General features: G+C 54.3%; 2 protein-coding genes across 12 annotated transcripts in view; one reads left to right on the top strand and one right to left on the bottom strand.

Moving 5' to 3' along the window:
- DDX31 (DEAD-box helicase 31) overlaps window positions 1–4609 on the top strand; it is a 73474-nt gene extending 68865 nt beyond the window's left edge. For all 11 annotated transcript variants that reach the window (XR_011533370.1, XR_011533369.1, XM_070595426.1 and 8 more), the window contains one exon: window positions 3886–4609. Coding sequence is in view for 9 of the 11 variants with exons in the window: in XM_070595421.1 (XP_070451522.1) it covers window positions 3886–4148 (263 nt within the window). In the remaining 2 variants the exon portion in view is untranslated. The remainder of the gene's footprint in view (window positions 1–3885) is intronic.
- A 4023-nt stretch (window positions 4610–8632) lies between these two features.
- BARHL1 (BarH like homeobox 1) lies at window positions 8633–16733 on the bottom strand. The gene is made up of 3 exons (XM_070595433.1): window positions 15683–16733; window positions 11413–11635; window positions 8633–9636 (listed from the first exon to the last, which is right to left on the bottom strand). The coding sequence occupies exons 1-3, from the start codon at window positions 16146–16148 to the stop codon at window positions 9342–9344; spliced, it is 984 nt and encodes a 327-aa protein (XP_070451534.1). The 5' UTR covers window positions 16149–16733; the 3' UTR covers window positions 8633–9341.
- Between the last annotated feature and the right edge of the window lie 205 nt (window positions 16734–16938).

The raw sequence follows: 16938 nt of genomic DNA, 5'->3' as shown, positions 1-16938 counted from the left end.
GGTAACTCTTGAGAAGAAGTAGTTAAATTCTCCACATCCTACCGTAAACCAAAATCGAGTCTAGATGGAATTAAAGCAACAGATACTAGAAAATAATATACTGGAATATTTTTAAAACCCCAGGATGAGGAAGACTTTTCTAAGCCTGTGTTAGAATGGCTAAACCGTGAGGATTGTTCTGTAAATTTCTTGGGAAACTTGGGAGAAGGTCCTGAGATCTTTCTTCTCCAGTGGTCATCCTGCCGGCACATTGATTTACTAATTAGGCTGCGATTTCACCTTACTGGCAGTCACAGTGGCATCTGCCTGTCCTGCTGGGTAATCCAGCCTGGGAGCCGAGGGGGCTGATTCAGCCTTCACTACAAGGGTCTTCCCTGCGGTTAGATAAACTGATCTGTTGCTTGGTAACTACGGGATTACTCCGGTGGATGCTCAGGAAGCCCATCCGAGAGGCCTTCGGGTATTTGGAGGGCAAGGAAGGCGAGAAACTTGTCAGGTTCCTGGGAGAAGTGCCGCTTGGTGGGAGAAGGAATCCAGCCCACATGCGCCCATCGTGTGCTTGGGTTTAGAACATGTCATCTTCCCGTCTGTACTTTGCCTCTTCGGCACTGGGCCTCAGAACAAAGGAAAAGCAGACTGTGAGCTGGCCAAGGGAAAGGTGGGTCCCCTCGGGTGGCTGCTGTGACAGCAGGGGAAACCCCTGCAGGGTTGACCCCCAGGCTCCCCCTCCTAAGGACGCAGTCTGGGTCTGGAAAATGTGTGCTCTCTCAACCACCAAGAGCCTTGGAGTCTGGGTTTGGGTCTCAAGTCAAAAGCACGTTGACTAGAATAGAATCATAAAACAGCTAGGAAATTTTGAGATCATAACCTCAGGGCAAGCAGGACCATCTCCAAGACCTGCTTTCTAGTGGCATCCTCTACTGCAGCGTGCACTCGAAGGTCCTTGATAAGTGTCCTATGTGGCACGACACACCCACAGAGAGATCCCCTTTCACTGCCCCGGACCCAGCGCATTTGTCTGGGAAGGGACAGACCTCGCGTCAGTAGGAAGTGGACCAAGGGATGTGCGTCTGCCTGTGTGTCGCATATGTTGGCGCGGTCCTTTTCACTGTCTCTTCGCTCTGGTGCCTTCAGCTGAAAGTGCCACTTCCGCAGTCCGTGCTTGCTCCCTTAGCAATTAGTGTATCAATCGCCCCCGTGAGATTGTGGTTATTTATTTTGCTTTAGCAGTGGCAGGAGCAGTCATTGAAGTGGTAGAACTTACGCTGGGGAGGATATTTTGACTGAAATTTTGCATATTTTGAAACTCAGGTTGTTACATTTAAAATTATACCCATTGTGAGTACCCAGCTTCAAAAAGGGGGAAGAAAAAGCATTCCTTCCTGTCAGAACCCTTTCACTCTGTCTGTCACGTAACCCGACTAAAAATAAACTACAGGCACGAGAACTGGCAGCCTTCAGTTTGGAACAAGTTAGGCTTTCACTGCAGGGCCTGTCTCCTGCCACTTCCAAACATACGCCCGCCCCACAGCATGCACCTCCACCAGGACACCAGCGTGCAGTCCTCTGCAGGACAGGGGGAAGCGGTTGAAGAGCCCTGGCCCTGCTGTCCAGGGCCCAGAGTCAGTCCTGGCTCCTGTGTGGCCTTGGGGGATTTGCTTGGCGTCTCTGGATCTGTTTCCTCATTTTTAACTGTGATTGCCTGAAATCCACATGCTGGCCACCAGTTAGCACCTTACATGTCTTATTTTATTTAATCCTCACAAAACCTTATTATTCCCCATTTTTCAGATAAGGAAACTGAGGTACAGAGAGCCTGAGTCACTTGTTCCATGTTTATTCAGCAAATGAGTGACAGAGCCAGGTTCCAGGCCAGGCCTCTTCTTCACCCTTCAGCTCTCTTCTCTCTCCTGTGCTCCTTACACCTCTGTCATCTGGCTTCTGCTCCCATCATCCCGCTGAAACATTCCTGTGAGACCACGGAGGACTCGCCCATGTCAAATTGTGGTCATTTGTCACCCTTGATCCTGCTGGACCTTCCTGTCATGCCTGATTTTTCCATCCTGGACTGGCAGCCTGGTGGGAAGAGTATAGGCTTTGAGTCCATCTGACCTGTGTTTGCATCATGGCTTCTGCTCTTAGGCCCTAGATGGCCTGTCTTACCCTCCTTGGGTCTTAGTTTCCTTGTCTGTAAAATGAGGAAGATAATCATAGTTGCCTGGTCGAGAAAGATGATACAGGATAGGGGCTGGCCCCGTGGCCGAGTGGTTAAGTTCACGCACTCCGCTGCAGGCGGCCCAGTGTTTCATTGGTTCGAATCCTGGGCGCGGACATGGCACTGCTCATCAAATCACGCTGAGGCAGCATCCCACATACCACAACCAGAAGGACCCACAACGAAGAATATACAACTATGTACTGGGGGGCTTTGGGGAGAAAAAGGGGAAAAAAAAACCAAAAAAAAACATGATACGGGATAATGTAGAACCCAGAAGGCACTTCCCTGTGTATTTCTCATCTTCTCAGTAAGTCCTGTCCCTGACACTTACACGCATCCTTATTATAAAATCTTAGCCCTTACATATTGGGTCCTATTATCTCCTTGCCTCAAATCTTTTTTTCCCAACAGAGGTTGACGTTGTGTTGGTCCCCTTGTGTCACAGTCAAAGACTCGTGTAGACTGTAGCACGGATTTGGCCACACTGTTGCTTGCCCCCTGCCCTGTGGAGTGTGGTTGCAAATACCTGTGGTTGCCTGGACCTCGTGATCACTTCAATAGCGCAGTATTAGTCTTGCTTTTAATTCTTGGGTTTTAAAGGAGTTCTGTTATATTTATTTTGACCGCAAGTTTAGTCCAGTGCATCCTCTGATTATCACAGCGAAGAAAATATTGTAAATGTAAGCAGTAGAGGGCAACACTCGCGTTTTGTAAGAACCCCAAGACGCTGTGTCACCCTGAGACACTGCCATTTTGGTGTTGAAGGAATTGCCAACATAGCAATATGGATTTCGTGGTAATGGTTCGGTTGTTGTTTTGGTTAAAATCCTGTCTTAAGAAACATTATTTTACTCTTCAATTTTCCTAATCATTTTTCCCGTGTACGATTGAACTTCTACAGATTTCCTCCTCTGATCTTCTGATCAAATGGTAAGGCTGCTGTCTTTTGAAAACAGTTACTAGGATTCAACATCTGAAATTGATTTTCAGCCTTCGGCATTTTCCATGTGGATGGGGACAGGGAGAGACGTCCCTCTCACACCCCGGGCCGGGGGCTGCGGAAAGCGGTGGTTGTGGCCTCGGTGCAGACACTGACCAGTCTGCGCCAGCACACCCTGGGTTTGGGTTTTGTGGCGCCAGAAATATTTACCAGAGTCTCTTCAGTCAGTGAAGACACCCAGCTCCTGCTGTTTGGCCCCATGGGACAGGGGCTCTGTCCTGGGGTGGGGGTGGCGCAGGGGGCGCTGATTGCTTTGAACTGCGCAGGGTCACAGGGAACTGCTAACTTGCTCCCGCTGCTGAATGTGGCCGAGTTTTGAGGCGGGTTTTTCCCCATCCTTTGGCAAACTGCTGTATCATACACCTCATTTGCCATCAGAGTAGGAGTGTGTATCGTTCTTTTTTTTCCATGAAAACAACACAGAACAAAGACTCACTTTTAAAAATGCCATGATATTTTGCCACCGTTATGAAAATCTGTCAGCGCCGTATCTAATCTTCTGGTGCATAGAATATCAAAACAAGCACCATTGAAGGGATTGTGCTCCTGTTAATACAAAAATGTCAGTTCCACAGTCTCGGAACCAGCTGCTATCAGCCTCTTTCCAAATGGGAAAGAAAAAAAATAATAAAGTTTCTTTTTCCCCTCTGCTGTTACTGTTCTTCAGGCCTGACCTTCATAAGAAGACCCAGAGTAAACAGCGCCTCGCTGAAATCTTGCGTTCGGAATACTCAAGTGGGATGGAGGCCGGCCTCGCCAAGGTCAAAAAGCAGAACAAACACACAGAGCCCGGCAGCCAGCCGTGCAGCGCAGATGCAGCCGGCGCCCAGCCTCAGCCGTGGGAAAAAAGCAAGAAACGCTCTCGGTGAAAGAGGAAAACCCAAACAGGCTTACAGAGGGACAGCAAGACTTCCCAGAAAGTTTTTTTAAACTCTGCCTCTCCGTACGAGGCGGGGCCTCAGAGCAGGATCCTGGAGGCCCAGCACTGGGTTGATGCCGTGTTCTTGTCAGAGGAGCCTGTGAGAGCGGAAGGCGTAATTCCCTGCAGCTCTGGAGGCTACAGTCCTCTCGTGGGGGAGGCCCTGAGAGGATCGGGGGGCGGGGGGGGGGGGGGGTGAGCCGGTAACTCGTGTCTCTGTGAGATGTCTTACATCTTCTATTCATTCCATCATGCCAGACCTTATCTTCACCCACAGCTCAGCTGTGCCCCCACGACTCAGTGTCAAAGCCTGCCGTCCTGTGCGTCCGCCAGGCAGGCCTGATGCCGCGTGATGACAGTGTTCTGAAGAAGTTGCACACTTTTGCTTTAGACCTATCAACACATCCAGTGGCATGGATTTTGTAAAATAGGATTTTAAAAACTGGAATTAAATTTGTAAAAGAAGAGAAAATAGTATGTATCAGACCATTTTCTTGACGTACACTTGCTCCGTGGAAAAGGAGCAAAGCAGTTTTTGGTGTGGGTCTCGGCTGCTCGGGGGTCTCCCGTCGCCTGAGCCCCTCCTGTTTTCCACACGAGGGCTGCTCGGAGCCCCATGTTGCGTTTATTGGCCTCGCTCGCTCTTTCACGTCCACAGAAAACTTTCTTTCTCAGGGCTAATTCATTTACTGTTGCCTTTTTATTGTTTGCCTTTGAAGTCAAAAGGCAACATTGTCCCGAGCTTTTTCTCCCATCGCATCCCATCTTGTCTTCAGGAAAGGTCTGGGGTCTTTGTATTGTGGCCCATGCCACAGCTGCCCCTCCCACATTGTGTTTTCCGGGAGGTTTGAAAGAGGCCCCCCGGGGCGTATTGATTTCCCAATAAATGTAAGATTTGGACGTGGGTCACCCCAGAGGTCCGGGGGAGGGCCGGTAGAAGCCCCTGGCCTCTGCTCTCCACTTCTCTGCCGCCCTGTTTTCCTCCTCCTCCCACGGCAGTAGGTCCTCCAGATCCCCATGAACTTGATGACCAGGAGGATTGGGAGAGGTGCAAGTTGGGCCGTTTGTGAGGACCACGGAGGGGTCAGCGTCCTTGTCTCCGTCCCTCTGCTAGCGGCTGTCAGACGTAAGGCGAGTGTCCGCTGACACATACCAGCAAGGACTCGGTGTGAGAGCCAGTGTGAGCCCAGCAGACCCTGATCCTCTGCAGGACGGAGACTCTGACCTGAGAGTTGGCTGTCACGTCCGAATGAATAGGGATGGCTGGTGAAATTTGTAAGAATAATAATGGTAAACCCTGCAGCACAGGTCCGACTGACTGGGCGAACCCGCCACCTTTTATTTTGGTGTGTAATGGTTCACAGGATTTGGAGGAGAAAAGGAGGGATCAAACTTTATAGAGAACACCCAGCTGTGTGAGAAACAGGATTAATGCCAGCGACTGGGGAGGATCAAAGAGAAACTCTGCTGTTTTTTCCCCCGTAGTACTCATTCCATTAAGGGGGGATCCACAGAGTTCTGCATTCCTGGGGGAAGAAGTGCCAGAAGCGGGCAAAGTGTGCAAGAGACTAATTCCAAGATCAAAACTTCCACTTAATTTGCTAACACTTAGGTGAGGTTTCTTGCCGTAGATGCTATGTGGCCCTCTTTCTAAGTAGAATCAATATATTGCCCCCAGTTAATAAAGAAACACGGATTTAGCAGATTTAGGGTTAATATTATCTAAATTTAAATAACCTTAAAATAAATCTCTTTCTCTCTTATTATGGCTCTTGACATTATACATTTCAGGCATCAATTAGGCAAAGCTTTAGCCTAATTCCACTGTACATATTCTAATTTTGTGTGTATTTTTAATCATGCCTCTTTTTCTGATTTCCCAAACTTATAAGCCTGATCCCCGTACTTAAAGTCACAGAGAATTTGGACATTTCGTGGAATGTTGCAGCCTAAAGCTTTTTTCCCTCGTGGGCTTGTAGAATGCTTTTTTTTTAATCCCTGACGTCTTCATGTTTGCAACCCTTAGCGGCTGCACATCTTCAGAGGGGCCCGTTCTCACGCACTGAAGGGCAGAGAGCCCTTGGCGAGTGATTAAGTCAGGGCTGATGCAATGCAAATGGCGGGGTCTTCCACCCTTAGAGAAGCAAAGAGCCAACCAAATCTCAGCAAAGGATATTTTGACAAAGCCCAGTGGATTCCTTTGATTTTTTTTTCTTTTCCTATAGTAAAGGGAGATGAGATTAAGGGGAGAGAGGGAGTAAACAAGAGCCCTTCAAGGCAGGTGTATTCCAAACTGCCAGCGGCCTTGCCCTGTAGCACTTCGGCCCCTCAACATAAAGTTAGTGGAAGCCATTAAAATCCAAGCATCTGCTTCCAGGAGATGGAAATGTAAGGCCTTTTCCACTGGAGAAATTGCCCTGCTTGAGAAGGGCACTTAACTGGTCCTGTTAAATTTGCCTGCGTGACCGTCACACCTCCTCTCTTAATCTCACAGGAAAAATTCAGAGCAAGGCCTGTCAGTGTGGAGGCAGTGGGGCACCCTAAACCAGCTCAACTTCTCCAAAATTTCCGGAAGCCTTGCAGCAAGGCTGGTGGGAGAGTCTAAACTTCTTCGAAACTTTGTTGCTTACTCTGTTGAGTCTAGGCTTGTAAGGGGGGCTGGGGGGGAGGAGCCAAGAAGATGCCTCTCAGTGCCTCTCCTATTGTTCTGCCTGCTGGGGGTCTCTCACAGTCATTGTTTTTTTTTTCTATTTTAAATAAGAATTCACCCAGCTCCAGGGGTGGGAACAGAGAAACCAATTTAGCCTTCTAAATGAATGAAAGCAGAAAGCCACCTCACTGCAGAGGTTGTAAAGTTATTATTACAGATGGGAAGTGCAGGACAATTTAAAATATTGTAATTATAAACTTGTAGGGAAGCCTTGTTCTTCATTAATGTAAGATATGAAATCGCCTCTGAGGTACAAGGACAATTACATAGTTGAGAATGTGTCTGTGATTTACTCTGCCGCTGTGTAAATGTAAGGGTGGTTGCTCGCGTCTACCTCCTTCACTTTCACAAAATGAAAAGCACACCAGTGCAAGTTGTCCTTTGATAGATTTTTAATATGATTTTAAAGAGTTTTGTTTGGTCTCATTCTTATTCAATGAGATTAATTTAAAGCACTTATCCCCTGGGTTTAAGTCGATCCATGTAGGATTTGGGCAGCGTTTGTTGCATGGGGGGTTTTGTTTGCAGGAGGCTATGAGAGACTCCTTTCCCACTTCATTAACCCTGAGTTGGGGACAGTCCCCCTTCGCCCCCCACCACAGCCAGTGCTGGGGATTTACCAGCCCCCATTCACATGCAAAAGAACTCGAAAGCTGAGGGGCTCCTTGACTTAATTAGCTGCTGTGCATTTTGCAAAATTAGAATAATACCCTCACCATCCCAGGAAAGAAAAGCAGTGGTGTGAGAGTGTTGGGGGGCGGGGAGGAAACAGTAGCAGGGTCCAGTTTGGGGGGGTGGGTTATAGTTTAAACATGCCCCCACCCCTCCTCCAGGAGGCAGTCTTTCCCAGAACAATCCTGCCACGAAACTGCAGGGGGCTGGGTTTGCTGAGCTCCAAAACTTCCCAGCTCTGCCGTGTCTCCCGTCCTGGGAGTCTGAGCTGCAGGTGGTGTCTTGGAGGAGAGCACCTGCGCCCACCTCCCCAGGGAGGGAACAGCCTCAGGGGGTGACCTTGGCCCTTTGAACGTGAACTGCAGGCCTGGAGTCTGGCTCCACACTTAAACCTCTCCCCAGAGATCCTGGAGCCACAGGCTGGGGCGTGGGGCAGACGCTGGGATTTGGCTCCCCGCTGGGTTTCATCTGCTGGGTTTCATCTCGAACGTACTCCCGGGGTAAAGGAGGAAGTGAGAAGATGCGGCAGTGGGGGGTTACCGATGCGGCCTCAGGTCCCCAACAAGGCTCGTCGAGTCCTACCCGACGCGGGGGGACCGGGAGCAGCCTCGGCACCCGCGAGCGTCCGGAGCCCGAGCGCGGCCTGGGCGCGGGGCGGAGGGTGCTGAAGGGGGGAGTAGCCTCGGAGCCCATCTGTCGGCCCGCGCCCGGCGTCCCGGTCACCAGCTGCCGGCGCCCTCGTTGCGGCCAGATGAGCCGGCTCAGCGATGGCACCGCAGTCCGGCCCGCAGCCGAGCGAGCTCGGGCGCTGACCCCCGCCACCGACGCCACCCCGGCCCCCGGGACCGACTGGGAGCAGCAAGGAACCAAATGGAGAGAAAGAGGGAGGCGGGGAGCAACGAGCTTGCTTCACTGTAGAGATAGGAAGACTGAGGCCAGGGAAAGGGGGCCCGGGCGCGTCCAATCTCGGCCCCTGCCCAGGACCACAGCGCCAAGGAAGAGAGTGGCACAAAACTATTTCCTTACTGAGGGTGGAAGAAGGCCGAGTCCCAGGAAGGGAAAATGGATCTTAAGGATGGGTGGGAAAGAAGGGCTGAGCGCGGACAGGCGCCTGGTCATTTTTAAGAAGTTTATTTCGACATTTAAAAAAAGAGAACCCGAGGGGCCTGGCTGCCCCGGGACGGAGGCTAGAGGTGGGAGCTGGGGGTCGGGGTGGGTGGGCAAGCCCCCCTTGCCCCTTCCCGCCCCGCCTGGGACAGGGGAGGGCACAGGCCACAGACTCACTGATTCACGGACACGGTCACGGGCTCATGGGTCACGAATAAATAACTTCATATACACTTTGCACACGGTATGCACAGTTCTGCTGTTGCCCGGGCGCTCGGAGAGGGGGCTCCACACTCCCCTCCGCCTGTCAGGGTGCGGGGAGAGGGCTGGGTGTACAACTGGAGCATGGTGGGGGGTGCAGCATAGGGGTCGCCCCCACCTGTTCCCGGGGAGGGGCAAGGGGGGCGCCTGGGGGAGCCGGCGTGGTGGAGGGAGTATATGTACATCCGGCGGTGGAAGTGGCTCCCTGATGGAGTGAGTGGCCGGGTGAGAGGACGCCGAGGCCCGTCAGGGAAACTCAGTCCGGGGTCCGGGCCTCAGTAGACTTGGCATTTGGCCCTTCGGGGTACACTGGGCTGGGCGCCAGGGAGGATCGGATCGGGGGCCCCCGGGAAAGGGCGTTGAAACCCCGCGCCCTCCGAGAGGCAGGCGGAAGCGGCCGGCGCGGAGCCCCGGGGCGGGGGCCTGGTGCGCCGCGGGCCAGCGGGCGAGCGCTTCACCGAGGCTGCGCGGCGCGCGGGAGGACGCCAGCCAGCGGGGGCAGCGGCGGCGGTGGCTCGCTGGCGCCCTGGAGTCCGTGGATGAGGATGCGGGGCACCAGAGGTCTCTGCAGGGCGGGGGGCGGCGCGCTGGGACCGCGGTACAGATACAGTGCGGCGCCGGGATCCAGGTTGGAAACTAGACTCTGCGGGTAGAAATAAGGCGACGGGAACATCCGCTGGAGCGCTGAGTAATTGCCTGCTTCCGCCAGCAGCTCCAACCCGACGGCTGTCTGTCGCTTCCATTTAGTCCTAGGGACCGAAATAAACGCGTACGGCAGGGTCAGGGCTGTGGCGCTCGGAGACCCCTGCCCCTGACGAGTGCTTGGCCCAGAGCGATCACTCTAGTGTGTTAATAAATAACGGAGTGCCAGGCACCGTCCTAACGTGTTATATGCACCGGCTCCTTTAGTCTTCCACCGGCCTTCCGTGGCTACTTTACAGGTAAGAAAATTGAGGCGTGGGCCAGTTTTCGAGATGGTCTCGAAAGAGGCAGAGCCTGGGTTCTAAGCCAGGCCAAAGCTTTGTTCCACCGCAAAGACCGGGCTCTACCTTCGCCACACTCTGCACAGGGGATCGCAGACTGGCCTTTGGAGCTGACGTTGGAGCTCCTCCTGCATATCCGTCCCCTGGGGAGGTCTTAGGAAGGCAAGATCGCCCTGGAGAGGACGGCGGGGGCCCGGAGGTGGGTCAGCTAGCAGTGGGAAAGGGCGCACTTGATTCTCCCAGTGGCACCACCGGCCCGGCGGAGGCCAGCACCGCCAAGATGCCCCAGTCGGCGGCGCTTCTGCGGAAGCGCACGGGCCGGAGGCGGCAACCGGAGAGGAGGTGCAGCCGGCGCACACGCCCTCTCCGCCGCTCCGCGGCACCGCTGCCCTCACTACCTAGGTCCGATGCCTGGGGTGAGCCCTGGAGCCTGTCTGGCCCCAAAGTCTGGAGGTCACGGGCCAAGTGTTGGCCCGGGGTTTGGAGAAGGCAAGAAAGTTGAGGCCACCCTTGTTGCCTGAGCTATAGCCGGAATCTCCAGGTGCACCTGGCGGGCCCGGCTTGGCCAGCCCGCTGGGGTCCCACGGAGGCGGACTCAGCCACACCAACCCCATCTCCCTTCCTGAATTATTCATCATCATCATAATTGTGTAATTACTGTAACGGGCCTTAATTATTGATGGCCGGAGCAGTAACCGGTATTTATTATTAATGGGGCGATGTGTTCTGAGGCTTGTTTATGGAAAGCACCATTCCGGCCTCCGCTAAGAGTGTGTGAGTATCTGTGGGTATGAGTGTGTGTGACTGTGTGCATTTTGTCGATGTGAGTGTATGTGTCTGTAAGTGCAGTTGAGTGTGTGGATGCGTGTGAGTGTGTGTTTTCTACGTGTGTATCTTCATCCCGTGAATGTGTTGGGGAGGGAGATTAGAAAGCATGTGGTTCAAGACCAGTGCCCAACACCAGTTTCCCAGTCAGCCAGTCACAGTCCCAGAGGAGCTGGGTCTGGGCCCGTCCCTCCTCAGGATTCAGGACTAGAAAGGCTTAGAAGTCCAGAAGTGCCCCTAGGAGTGCTCAGAACTGCCCCCTCCCTCCCCAGCAGCTGCCTACCTTACCCCAGGGCTGCCCACTAAGAAAGATGTTCTGGACGCCAAGGCTGCCACCCCTCCCCTGGCCCAGTGCTTCCACTGGGAGAGCTCAGTGGCCCCAAGACTGAAGCGAAAGCTGGTCCGGGTGGGGATGACAAGACACTGGCTGGGGTGGGGCAGGCCTTGGACCTTCTGTGGCCCATGTACTGTCTGTCCACCTATCCTGGAGGAGGAAGAGGACACTAGAGATGGGCTCTCTCCCTCCCTGTGGACTTTGGGCAAGGCCTTCTCTTCTCAGGACCTCAGTTTCCTCACTTTTACAGAATGGGGAAAGTTCAGGGGCCCTCTCTTAGCGTCAGGCGGTGACTTGTGCGTCCCGTGGAGGGGCAGCTAGGAAAGGAGACGGGGCCATTTCCACCCCCACCCGCGGCCCCCCGCCGGGCAGCAGGGCCTCACCTGCGGTTCTGGTACCAGGTCTTGACCTGCGTGTCGGTGAGGTTGAGTGAGGCGGCGAGCTCCATGCGGTCCTGCACGCTCAGGTATTTCTGCCGCTCGAAGCTGCGCTCCAGCTGTGCCAGCTGATGGTCGGTGAAGGCCGTGCGTGCCTTGCGTGGCTTTTTCAGGCGCACCGGGGGACTGTCCCTCGAGCTGGAGATCTCGCGGTCACCCTCCTCCTTCACTGCGGAGACACAGCGGCGCGTCAGGGCCCGGCCTCGCCGCCGGTCCGCCGGTGCCCTCCCGCCCCAGCCGGCGCTGCCCTTCGCGTTCGTGTAAATGCGGCTCCCGACGGCGGTGGCCCAGCCGCGCTAAAGCGCTTCGGGGCAGCGGCAAAGCCGCTCGGAGCCGGAGCCTCTGGGCCCCCAAACCAGGGCGTGAACCCTCACGGAGAAGGACTAACACCTCTGGAGAGAAATAACCTGAAGCCGGGAGAGAACTCAACCCGCTTTCTCTCCGCCGCGCCCGGCGTTGCGCCCGTGCTCCCCAGAGGGATAAACGGAGCGACTGTGGCGGAGCTCAGCGACCCGGTGGACCCGCCGCGGGAGGGGAGGGTACCGAGGGGTTCCGGCGGGATGGGCTGCGCGGGTGTGTGCTCAGGGGTGCAGGTCTGTGCTCCGTATCTGCGCGCTGATTCTCTGGCCGCATCCGGGCCCAGAAGGGAGCAAGCCGAGGGCCGGAGTCTGGGGAGAAAATCTCGCGTGGAGGGCCAAAAACCTATTCACCCAGGAGCAAATCGTTGTCCGAAAGAACAAATACTTGTACCCACATCTCGCGCGGCCCCTGTGTGGATGCGAATCTGGAGTGATGGTTTCCCCTGATTCTTAAGCTACGAATGGTGCGCAGGGCGGAAGGCCGGGCTGGAGGGCGAACCGCCGGGGGCCGGCTCTGGGAGCGCGAAGCACTTGGAAAAAGAAGCAACGCGTTTGCCCCTTGGATGCGCGCATCGCCGAGATCTGTGTTTTCTTGTCAAAACGATGCTCACTGTGGCTCCCGCTAGACCCGCGTGGCGGTCGTGTGTTTCCTCGGCTTGGTAGGGCCACCCCAGCAGGGTCCCCGCTCCTGAGGCCCTAGAATGGACAGGACTGGGGCGGTTTCTTTTTCCCCAGGCACTTTCGTTTGGGCTTGACTGTACCGAAAACGCACATTTGATCGAACAAGCTCAGTGTCCCCCTAAAGCTATGATATAACTGGAGACTGCTTCCCCAAAATTAGCGGCACTGGCTGGGGCTACCCCCGGCTTTTTCTCCCTCTATTTTCCTTTATGGTGAGTTTCACTGTGCGTGGCAATTGCAGTGACAGGATTCAGCTGAATTCGAGTGGATTTCTCTCTGTAGGAAACAATAATCCGGTTAATTGAGTCACTAGGGAGTGAGACTTTTCAACCGGAAAGGCAGCGGTTCCCGGCCCGAGAGGACGCTGGGTGGGCGGTGCACCGAGGCGCGAGCAGGGAGAGCACTCACTCAAAAGAAAGAGCGGCCCTCACCTTTCTCCTGCCTCTTCCAGGCTCAGGGCTCTCGCCGCCCCTCCTGGACTCAGACCACGTTGGGGCATGGCCACCACAGGAGGCATGTTGGGATGGGGAAACGAGTTCTGTCTATGCTGGCAAGTCAAGTTTAAACAAATATGAGGAGACAATGATCGAAGCCTCGAACTTGATACTGCAGAAACCTAAAGAAAAGAAACCTTCCTTTTTGACCTAATTGCCCAGAGTGACTATGAAAATCCCCTACTTTTCAGAGCTGAGGTCTAGGGGGTGGGGGGAGTTGAGTTTGTGGTGTCAGGAAGAATGAGTTGGCTACTGGGCTTTTCTTTAATTCCTCTCCAGCGCAGGCTGGAGCCTTCAGATGCACACTCGGTGCCTCTCAGCCTCAGCCCCTGGGACAGGCTCAGCCCAGTGGGGCCTCAGACTCTGGTCTGGAGGCAACATCTCAATGTGCAGAGTTCGAGGCCCACTGACCCCACCTGCTTGGAACAAAGCGCTGTTGTGGTTTCTCCACGGACCTTGGCTCTAGCGGGAAAGACCTCGCAGCAGACTGCCATACTTCAAAGCCCAATTTCAGCTTCTTTAAATGTTATGCTTGAGGGGCCTTTGATCCCAGAAACTTGGGATGGGACTGACCTTCCTTCCATGCCCTTCTTGGAGGAAATGACTCTTAGCACGGAAGGTGGATGGGGAGTTAAATCGCTTAGATGCCCACCCTGCCTGCTGTGTCTGTCTCTCTCGGCAAGGCTTCCGAACTCAGCTCTGAAAAAGTCACCTCCGCGTTCAAGAAATGCTCCAGACATTGTCTCGGAGGCGAATGTTCCCACTCCCTTTTTCACCCCGGGGCTTTGTAGGTGCAAAGGCAGCAGCCCCTGGGGGTGTGGAGTGGGGGAGACCTTCCACCTGCCTCCCCTCCAAACCTATTTAAGCGATGATACGTGGACAGCCAGCCCTCATCGCCTCCCTGATCAGATATCATCAGGGACAGGAGAAGAAAATTGATATTCCAATTATCTTAAACGAAACTGCTCCTCAAAATCCTACCTACGGGCAAAGAAATAAAAGGAGACAACCAAACTCTCAGCACCGCCAGCACCAGCCATTAGCATGCAATGTTGGAGAGTCTTGCCCCTTATTCCAACCACAAAGCTGGGGTGTTGTTGATGTTGTTAAGAATAAATAATAAAACACAATGTTATATATTTACATTGCCTCCTTCACTCTCCCCTACACACACCTGTCTTTCTCCAGGACAAGTTTTCTTTGCATCTCTCAACAGGCCCCCGGGGGGTGGGGGGGAGAAGCAAGGGTCTCTGGGGCCACATGCCTCTGGATCTCCCTCCTGGATGCTCCAGCTCAACCTGCAGGTTTTCTAGGCACAGGCGGGCCCAGTGAGGCTGAAGGAGGCTCGGCCGTTTTCGTGGGAAAGCCAAGGGGAGCAAGATGTGGAGTGGGGCCCCAAATGGGTTTCGGCTTGAGGTCAGGGCATGTCCACAAATTAATTCTTAGTTAGGAGAAGAGTGTTAAATGAAACTTACTAATTTTTTTTTTGAGACTTGGTATTAATAGGGGCCAGGAGGCACAGAGCCCCCAAGACAATAAAGAAGTTGCCTTTATAGGGAAGTTTTGTCTCATGAAAAGGGTTCTGGGAATTAATTATAAGGCTGAAAGAGCTCTAAACGGCCTCTGCCAGCCCCTGGTTTTCTGCCAGATGGGGACACAGGGCTCTCTCCCTTGAAGCCCTGATACCCGTTCCCCTCCTGACTTCTTCCTAGAAAGAACTTCGCCTCTGGTCTTGCCAAAGAGTTAAAGTCATGGTAGTGGCCAGGGATGAGAAACAAAATTAGGGAACTCTCTTTCCTTCTTCCTTTTCTTCCTTCTTTCTTTCCTTTTTCCCTCTTTCCTCTTAATCCCCATCTCAGCTCCCTGATTAAGATGGGATGAAAAGCAATAAGAGTGAAAAGGTTCAAGGAGGTAAAAAAAGCAAGTGAAGGGGCAGCAACCTCAGATAGGAGAAAGGGCTGATTTCTTGGGAATCTCTGAGTGCCACACACAACCTGCAGCTGTTTGCTCGATGCACTGAAAATCAAACTCAGTGAGAACCATAGGATGAGTGCAGGGTTCTCCGCCTCTCCACCGACCAGACCTCTGAACCTGCTCCCGGCCAGCCACCTGGCTGCTGTTTCTACTTTGAAGTCAGTGTTTCTTTTGCATGATTCTCAGCGCCTGGATCATACCTGGCCCAATGGAAGGGAAAGCCCAGTTCCTCTTCCTCTGTAGAAATTCAGATTAAAGAGTGGAAAATTCTAACTGTTCTCAGGGCTTCAGTTGAAATTTCCTGCTAGGTTTTCACTCTTACAGAAGGGCTTTCAAGCAGAACCCTTTGGGTCTTCTGTAGCTCCTGCAAGGTCTTTTCCCAGAGAGCCACTGGCCTCATAGGAACCTGTTCTTGCCCACCAGCACTGCTGCAAAGGTGGTCCCAGCCGAAGTTTAGAAAGTTTGCTTTGTGCATTTTGAGGAATCTCTCCTGGGGCACAGAGTTTTTCTCTCCCCTGACCACTCTCTCCACTGGACTCTTTGTTGCTTAAAGGCATAGCCACAGGGCTGGCTGAAAGGTTCAGACAAGACCGACTGCTCAGTCTGGGCCCTGAGGGAGCTCTGGGTGAGCATGTGCATGTTCCCATGTGTGTGCACTCAAGTTTTTAGAAACATAGCATCCCCCCGTTTCACCTCCCATTTTCTTACCTTTATACTCAGAGTCCGACGAGACGTTGCTGCCACTTTTGTCCAGCTTGTCTCTAAAGTCCTCCGCGGCCTTGGCCACAAGACGGCCCCCAGGCTCAGGGGCGGCCGGCTGCCCACTGCTAGAGTAGGGTGCACAGGCTGCGAGTGGTTTGCAGTCAGCAAGGATGTCCCTGATCAGAAAGGAGGAGGTCACAGTGCGCGACTGGGCTGGGGCTGAGAGCTGCCCAGGCTGCAGGTGAGAGTCCAAACCTGGGCCCGATGCCCCACCAGGCCGCGAGGCACCCGTCTCCAGACAGTCCCTTCCTGGCGAGGCTGGTGAAGAGCAGTCACTGCTGCTCTCCGAGCGCGGACTCAGTTCCAGGGGCGAGCGGCAGTCCCCGAGCAAGGGGTCCCCCTTGGGAAGGGCGGGGCTGCCCGCGCGGTGGGAGAGAATGGAGTCGATCCCAAAGCCATTGGAGCCTTCCATAGCCAAGCTGCGACCTGTCCTCCCCAAAAGCTCCCCACCCACCCCCTACCCCAGCCGCCGCTGCCCCTGCCCCTAGCTGCGGGCTGGCATGGGGAAGGCGGGCAGGGAGCCTGCGGGCACCTTGGATGGAGTTCAGCCTTGGGGGAGCCCTGGAGCTCTGGGCCAACCTCCTCTGCGCATTAGATCCAAAAGGGCTCAGCGCGTCTTCTGCAGCATCGCGCCGAGCCGCCGAGCCGAGGGGGGGTGGTGGGAGTGTCAGGGAGGAATGGGAGGGAGGGTGCGCCAAGTTGGGGAGAGCAAAGGGGGAGACGGACGGCCTGAGTGCCCCTTTGGCACAGAAGAGATGCAAGGATGTCGGAACCTAAATAAAGAACGGCTTTTTAAAAATCCGAACCGCACGCTTCTTCTGGGTGAGCGGTGGCCGAGGGCAGCGCGGTTAGCACCGCGGAGAGCAGCGGGCCCGAGCCGAGCTACCAGCCCGCCGAACCGAGCGCACCTGGCGGCGTCAGCACCGCGGATAGCGGCGGCGACGGCCCGCGGCGCATGACGCTCCACCTAGCCGGGGAGGTCCTCTCTCCGCGCTCCCACCACTCTGGGGGCCCGTCAGCACCGTGGACAGCGCCGCCCGGCTCCGCAGCTGCAGCTCTCAGCGCGTCCTCCGCGCGCGCCTTCGCCTCCCCCCCTTCCTTTAAAAAATGAACTTGTGTCACTTTTACTTTGGGGCTGGGTTTTTTTTTTGTTGTTTCTCTCTCTCTCTTTTTTTTTTTTCCCGTTGTGTTGTGTTTTTTTT

This window comes from Equus przewalskii, chromosome 26 (genome assembly GCF_037783145.1).
Source record: "Equus przewalskii isolate Varuska chromosome 26, EquPr2, whole genome shotgun sequence".
Taxonomy (NCBI): domain Eukaryota; kingdom Metazoa; phylum Chordata; class Mammalia; order Perissodactyla; family Equidae; genus Equus; species Equus przewalskii.
This window is presented reverse-complemented; position numbering and strand designations above follow the sequence as displayed.

Bases quoted from the DNA above. Each gene is read 5' to 3' on its own strand.
- BARHL1 (XM_070595433.1), bottom strand. From the start codon at position 16,148: ATGGAAGGCTCCAATGGCTTTGGGATCGACTCCATTCTCTCCCACCGC. The intron at 11,636-15,682 runs GTAAGAAAATGG...GTGTCTCCGCAG, and splicing joins GTCGGACTCTGAGTATAAAG to TGAAGGAGGAGGGTGACCGC. The intron at 9,637-11,412 runs GTGAGGCCCTGC...TTCGGTCCCTAG, and splicing joins ACCTGGTACCAGAACCGCAG to GACTAAATGGAAGCGACAGA.